Here is a 7997-nt window from a genome sequence, read left to right on the forward strand (position 1 = left end):
ACGTTTGCATAGGCACAACGTTTGCATAGGCACAACGTTTGCATAGGCACAACGTTTGCATAGGCACAACGTTTGCATAGGCACAACGTTTGCATAGGCACAACGTTTGCATAGGCACAACGTTGCATAGGCACAACGTGCACGAGTGGTGCTTGCGACGTTAATTAATGGACTGTTTTGTCTAGAATGTTTTACATTACTTGTTACCCTTTGAACGTGGAAACAATATTATTGGCACAATAATAAATCTATCAGTTGTATTTGAAGTACACAAATTGCTTTTTGGTGCGTAATTGTAATTAGTGATTGCTACCTGATTACAAATCTACTCCAACTTGAGGAATTCCATTGAACATAGGACCAATACGATTCGCACTTTGAGTTGACATGGTGGTTATTGATCAATTTGCTCACGTCTTACCATCTACTATAGTAGGATACAACTTTAAAAAACAGCAGTTGCTAACACTGGGCCACGGTCCGCGGCGTCCTGTATTACTCCGCTGGCCAATCGCAGCTGTAAACGAAATCAGCTTTTTAATGTTTGACTATATCAATCAATCCATGTATCAAAATTCTAGAGCTCATATTTTTTTTTTCTTGTGATAAGCTTCTTGTTTAGGTAACAAGAAGCGTTTAAGCATCGGACTACTTTTTTGTCGTGGAGGAATTCTGTGCGCGGAGGCTGAATGTGGGCGGAGCTTCGCTGCAGACTTAAGTTGTATCCGACTATAGCCCCCTTGGTATGCTCACTTGGTAGAGTGATTGCACCCTAAACACAAATACGCCTATATGGGAGTAAGAAAGGGAGTAAAGATGTCCTCTAGCGAACACCCTTTTGTAAAAGGGAGTGCACTACAGCACAGCTTACTCACTTGTACTCCTTTCCGTTTAGAGTGTGCCCTTTGATAGGCGGTGGCCCCGGATTCGAACCCAAGACCAGGATGATTTTTTTTCCAACTGCGACGTTTTCGTGAAAGCTGTATAGCTTTTCTTGGTAGCCGTTTGGCTTCGATTGGATGGATGCTAGCGAGTAATTACTCCATTATTATTACAGTTTTAATATTTCTAACTTTGGTGGTCAGTGGCACCGGTGGTACCCGAAACACCCGTGTTTCTAACAGAACAATTACTTGATATTCTAGACCTGAATGCCATATGCGAACAGCGCTCACCCTAAAGCGAGAAAGCACCGCTCGCATCTATATCCGACGCCCATTCTTCCTCCGTGATAATCAGTCTCCCGATAAAGCGTTCGTTGTCACCCGAGCGAAAAGCTAAACAACTTGTCATTACAGGTATTCCCATTTTAGTGTCTACGCTAGTTTTATAAAGTGTAGAATTAAAACGTGCATTCTGTGTGCTGTTTTGATTAGTTATGGAAGCCAACGCTAAATGCCTCCCCATTATTGAGGAAGGAAAACTTTGGAGAGGCCCTGCCCATACAATACCCTGGGACATATGTCCTGGGAGAAAAGTGTGGAAGAAATCACGCGGTTTTTTTTTTTTTTTCGATCGAGAGGCCATCTTGTCCGCAGCTTAGCAACTGCGTCATAGCACGCTGTTTATAGTACGGGCGGCAGGTGCGAGCCGCGGCGTACCATGAGAGGTGGGCGTATACTTTCGTTAACTGCTCGAGTTTCTGTTTTTGGTCGTGTTCACAAGCTGACGTTGGTACCGTTCACTCATACCTCAAAGTGGAATTCAGTGCAGTGACTCTCGTTCTTGCAGCACGGATTTGAACGCGCTCGGCGACAACGATCGCACGGGCGTTTCGTCTACTGCGACACAGCTGGGCGCCGTCGGGAGAAAGCCGCTATTCATTGAAGGACATTCGCGCTCTTCGTTCACCAGTGACTGAATACGGCGTGCGCTGCAGAGCGGTCGTCGGCGTATTGCGCGAATGTTTTGTGCCTTGTTTGCGCAGTGTGCGTGTGGGTGCCTGCGCGCCAGTCGCGCTCCTGTTTCCATCGGCAGTGAAACCTAGAGCTCGTTGCTACGCACACGGGTTTCGAAGGCAACGAATCCGGGCATCGCCCTCACCTCGAAAACAGGCGTGGTAGAGTCCTGCAAGGGCTCACGCATGACAACCGTAAAGACAGCAGTTGGGGAGGAGCATCGCCCCCACCTCGACCCGTAAAAGACCAGGAGGACCAGTGTGGAAGTAGTGGAGATTTGGCTCGAGACGCCCACGGAAACATTACCGGCTGAAGAAAGCGCTAGCGCATCCGTAGAATCGCAGCCTCATGTTCACGGCAGTAGGGACAGTCAGTCTCATGCAGGCACGAACATTCAAACGGCGCTAGACACGCAAGCCGACGACTTTACTTACCAACGATGCACATGGTGGCTGAGGGCGCTGAAGTGACACGGCGTAGATCGAAACGCAAGCCCTAGCCCCCTCCCACCGCTGCGCTCCTTAAAGAGTTGTTGTGAATCCGCATGCGCTACCGACACGTGCCGTGCTGATCTCACACTATGGGTTCACCGACCATGCAAGCTATCTGTTAGCGCTAGTGGTCTCGATGACGTCACTAGCCTCAAGCTATAAAAGCTACTAACTGTTAATAAAGCTTCGTTCTTCGCCAACCTCTTGTCGATTCACTTCAATTCCTGGCACGGCCACCCGCATGAAAACATGCTATGAAGCTAAATGCAGTATTAAAGACTAAAAACTATACACTGTGGGATTTTTTCTGTCCTCACTGCTGCAGTAGAACGCATTGTTGGCACCACGCATGGCAACAAATTCACGACCCAGCCAGAAGCAGACACATGCACATTCAATCAGCATAAAACTGAGAGAGCTAGTTCTGCTATCAATCAGAGAGCGTGGCTAAAGTATGGCAAATATGTCAGCCACTTTCACAACTAAAATAGTATGAAAACAACCCGACATCAAAAACCTTGCTCAGTGATCTCAAGCATCAAGTTCTAAATCCATTGTAGGAAAGAAAGATTTTTGTTCATAACTTCATGAACATGTCTACAGTTTTCCTCTGAAAAAAATCACTGTGTTCTCAAAGTGCAAAGTGCTGCAGAGTGCCAATTGAATATAAGACTAGTGGCAGCAAGCTGGACACAGGTAGCTTCCAGGGCAGCCATGTACAACTTTTCACGAAGCTTCAGCTTAAAAGCTCTACTTTAAACAGCCTTAAGCCAGGGTAGTTGGTTCGGGAGATTCATGAAATATACAGCACGATCTAGGAAACACAGTAGAAAAAATAGGAATGAAAGGTGATACGCGCTGCAACGTAAAAATAAAAGTTCTATTTCGGTGGAACCTTGTGTAACAATTTATATAAGAAAAAAAGAGAACCTAAACAAGGATGCTCTTCAGAGTGTATGCTGGATGTGGTTCTCTTACTTTAATTCTGCTGTATTTGAGCAGCAGCTTTGTATTTACACACAATTTCACTGCACTAATACTTTGTGCCCTGCTCTTCATCTGGCGCAAGTAACATTTTAGCGCCGTGATAAACGTGACACTACGATGGCCAGGATGTAAGTCAACGTGTATATTTCTCCAAGTGCTGCCTGCAAGGGGCCGCAGGGACGCGCACCTCTATCGTCGCAAAACGACGCAGGCAAAAGCGGCGAAGAACACTGCATACCAAGGTGGGCTACCGCAATAACTGAAAGCGAAAGTTCCTTCCCGCGCTTACCGCAGCTGCGACAAGCGTCTTCGCCGGTTGCTACTTGATTTTGGCCAAAACCGGACTGTTTCGTTCGAATAAAAGAACGGGGATGACGCGGAGACGATGCGGCCCACAGCAACAACTGGAAGCAGCCGAATGTCTACAGCAGGAATATTTCCGGGTTATTATAATCTCCCTTACATGATGACCAACCAGAAACCAAGCGCCACGCAACACTCTGGCGCAGACTACAGACACACACACCCCTCACCCCTTACCCTAGCCCACTACCATCCCTCCTTCCCCACTCCGGCATGCACTCTATACCCAGAACCCTCCGCCTCTTCACTCCACGTCCTCTCATTCTTGCCGGCGGACCCTGCCCCGCGGAACCTAGAGAGCCTCAAGACCTGGGAGGACTTGGAGACCCTACTGCGCTCGGAGGACCCGGCCGTGCAGACCATCGCCACCGGCCGGGCTGCCAGTGTTATGGACCTTAGGAACATAAACACTTGAGTGCAGTGGGGTCGTGCGAGGACCCTGGGGCGTGCCCCGAATTCCTTGGCAATAATAATGCTTTCCTCTCTTGCGCGCGCTGGAGTCTCTTTAGGCCGGCTCCTTCGCTGGGTTTGAAACGCGAGGTCAATCGCGCATGCCTACGGCACGAGTGGTGCGGCGGAAAAAGTAAAGCGCGCCCGGACATGGCGGTTTTTGGCTTCACAAAATGTGGCGTGAGGGCCTCTCCTGTAAAATCTGGACTAAAATTTCCTTCCTCCATGCCACCCATGTGAGTTATGGGTTATTGTTGCCAACTGCTGTTTAATTTGTACCCTACTACAATGTGCTTCAGGGAAGTCTAACTAATTCTCAATTATATAAAAATACTGCTTTTTCACCATATTACTGTGTTGGCGGACACTAGAAAACCGGGGAATCGTATTTAGTAAGCTGGTTAACTAATTTTTAATAATTAACTTTTTAACTATTATAGTATGTTAAAAAGTTCGTCATTCATTAACTGTTATATATTATAGCATGACGCCGCCGGGGTGTCTCAGTGGTTATGGCACTCGGGTGCTGATCCGATAGACGCAGGCTCGATTCCGGCCGCAGCGGTCGAATTTCGATGCAGGCGAAATTAGAGGCCCGTGTACTGTGCGATGTCAGCGCACGTTAAAGTGGTTGAAATTTCTCGAGCCCTCACTACTGCGTCCCTCATAGCCAGAGTCGATTTGGGACGTTAAACTCCCATAAACCTATTATAATATGATGCAACTTAAGAAAAAATAGCAGTTGCTAGACTGGTAATACTGTGCCACGGAAGCCATATTTTTACCCCAAAATGCCTGTTTTTAAAAATTAGTAGTTAACGCCGCCGTGCTTGAAGCTGGACGTAAGCCTTCTTTCGAACTCGCCCAAGAGAAAACGCAATCGCAATGCAACGGGCAGAGTGCGGCGTTTCTAGCACTGTCAAACGCACCGATGAAATGAAAGAAATGAAAGAAATGAAAGGCAGGAGGGAGCGAAGAGAAAAATAAAGAGCGAATCTTTATTCCACAACGCTTCCCCTTAATTCGAATCTTATCGAAGCGGCACAAACGGGACCCAAATGAACGACGAGCAAAGAAAAACCTCACATCTTTCTCATCATTACAATGGCAGCTACCCAGGAGGAGACAAAGATATCTTCGTCGGCAAGGACGTTCGTAGGCGTGCATCGATTCTCTCTTAGGAGCACAGATATACTGAATCACGATGGATTCACCCGGTTCATGCACTAAATCTGCGGGTGTCTGCCAACGGAGTGATGATACGCCGCTGGCATCATTCACGTGGCCCTAATGCAATCTTTGAAGAGGGCCATCTTTACCGCTGGGGACATGGCTCCGCCCATTTTCCCTGCTTGACGCAGACAGCCCGTCCCGTTCGAGCGCTAACAACGAGAGTAGGTGTCTCGGTGCATACGTCACAAATTGCTCCATATCTTAAAGGAAGACGGCACGAAAGACCAGTAACTGGAGCCCAACTACTCTGCACAATCTGTCTTCCTTATCTAGGTTACGCGGTTTCTCAGTGAAGCCATGTACGCCTGAGAAATTGCCTCAAAGAGTACCGCAAGGGAGCTGTCGTCCGCTGCTTCTCTGTCGACCACGCACCGAACGGGTTTCTCAGTGAAGCCATGTACGCCTGAGAAATTGCCTCAAAGAGTACCGCAAGAGGGCTGTCGTCCGCTGCTTCTCTGTCGACCACGCACCGAACGGACACTACAGATGATCACAGTGTAAAAACACCCATGAGGGCAGATTTTGTGGTCTCCAGATAGGCATGTCGATTGAGCATCATTGTACTAGCTGCAGCCCACGAAGACGATGCCAGAACAGGACATTAGGAAGAGCGTATCTAGCCGCCGCAGGTAGTCGCTACACAGAAGGCGGCGGCGGAGCCGGCGGTGGTGGCGGCGCCGGTACGCCGGGTGGCGCGGCCATCTCTGGCTCCGGAACAGGTCCGCACGGGTGTCCGTCCCGGTGCTTGCCACCCTTGGGGATGTGACCGCGGCAGTTTTCGCAGTCTCCCTCCTCGTCGTCGGGCTCGTCGTCGCCGAACTTGGTCGGCTTCACGTAGATGCAGCAGCACTTGGAGCTCTTGCGGTTCAGGTGCTCGTTGTCCACGGTGTCGGTTGTCCAGGACACGGTCCTGCGTTCCGCAGGGGGAGTTCGAGATTGGAGCGAAGCACGCAGGGCGCCACGAACACAGCATCAAAATGACTCACAAAAACGCACAAAGGTTAAGGGTTTAAGGATGCAAGGCAGGTATAGACCATTTTTTAGAGCGGTAGTTCTACTCAACACAAAAGTCACTCATCATTCCGTGCCTGATCAGACGTTGGTCTAACCTTGAGAAGCAAGCATAGCTAGATTGACTTTGACAGATTGACCTTGGCCGAAAGCGATGACCAACCATATAAATTGACCGTGCCTGACACGATGAGGACCTCCAAATTTGCCCCGGCCAACCCCGCAACTTGACCTTGGCCTATATGGACCAAAATGTCCTACCATAATGGAGCGTGCTCGACACGATGACAACCTCCAAATTTGGCCAGGGACACCTCCGAAATTTGACTTCTGCTGATTCAGACCAAAATTGATGTCCAGCCATAATTGTGCGCGCCCAACACCATGGCGACCTCCAAATTTGGCCCGGGCCTTTGAGAAAAAAGTTTCCGTTCGATCTTTGGGTATAGCCGCGGTTAAGCCCTGCCTAACTTTTAATTAAATTGAGAGCGCCGACCACCCGGGAGCTGCAGTACCGGGTGGCGAAGGCGAGTGCTGCAATGCAATGCGCACAAATTCTGCTGCGGGAGGGAGTAGCGTCTGGGTTGCTATTGTTCTTGGTGCGCCCCGAATCCTCCACAGTGCATTTCAAAATTGATTTGTGAGAAATTGAAATTACGTTGTACTTGTCTCACATCACCTGAACCCCGCTGAAAGGGAAGGGAGGAAGGCGGGAGTAAGAGAAGAAAGAGGTGCCGTAGTGTAGGGCTCTGGAATAATTTCGACCACCTGAGCATATTAGACGTGCACTGACGACGCCAGCACATGGGCGTCTTTTGCGTTTCTCCTCCATGAAAACTCTGCCGACGCGTTTGGGTTCGAATCCGAGTACTCCGGCTCAGGATCCGCGCGCGCTAACCGTTGAGCCACCGTGGCGAGTATCCGTCCATCACCCTGCTTTTCTTTTTTTTGTTGTGTTGCAATTCACGAAAACGTGCCGTACGGACACGCGCAATTGGCCCGTAGGATACATCTTAAAAGTATAGCTATGCATCAAGTAATCAGTGACAGGAACCCTGTGTAACGGGCAAGCAGCGAGAGTTTCCAAAATCCGCGCCTGCGTAGGTTGGACGCTCACCTTCGGACCTTCTGCTTGGAGCTCTTCTTAGTGATCTTGAGCGGCTTCTCAGCGGGCGCCTGCTGGTCAGGGTTCAGCACCTGGGTCAAGCTGCCGGAGGCGGTCACCTCGGCAGCCGCGGTCGCCGTGTTCGACATGCCGCCGCCTCCCTCCCCGCAGCCCTCGGGGACCGCCGGCACCGCCTCGTCCCCTGCTTGGGCCAGACTTCTGACTTTGTCGCCGTCGTCTTCCTCTCTCCTATGCACACTTCGTCCTTCAACAGCATCTCCGCATTATTTTTCAGTGCGCACTGTTTCACCCGCGGCCTCTCGAGCGGTGGGAGGCTGTGCTGGCCAGCTCAGACCCGAAGACGCAAGTCCGGGCCGTCGAGTGGGCGGCCACCGAACACGGCCCTCCGATAACCAAGCTCTTGACGAAATAAATGTTTTTCAATCAAATCACCCGCGG

The 7997-nt window shown here is 49.9% G+C and overlaps 1 protein-coding gene across 1 annotated transcript; it reads right to left on the minus strand.

The window, feature by feature from the left end:
* Positions 1-5867: 5867 nt before the first annotated feature.
* Positions 5868-7738, minus strand: LOC149346993 (E3 ubiquitin-protein ligase PPP1R11-like). The gene is made up of 2 exons (XM_089585480.1): positions 7551-7738; positions 5868-6332 (listed from the first exon to the last, which is right to left on the minus strand). The coding sequence occupies exons 1-2, from the start codon at positions 7685-7687 to the stop codon at positions 6059-6061; spliced, it is 411 nt and encodes a 136-aa protein (XP_089441606.1). The 5' UTR covers positions 7688-7738; the 3' UTR covers positions 5868-6058.
* Positions 7739-7997: the final 259 nt, after the last annotated feature.

The sequence above is a fragment of the Amblyomma mixtum genome, chromosome 4 (genome assembly GCF_055824585.1).
Source record: "Amblyomma mixtum isolate Tamu chromosome 4, ASM5582458v1, whole genome shotgun sequence".
In the NCBI taxonomy this organism is placed as follows: domain Eukaryota; kingdom Metazoa; phylum Arthropoda; class Arachnida; order Ixodida; family Ixodidae; genus Amblyomma; species Amblyomma mixtum.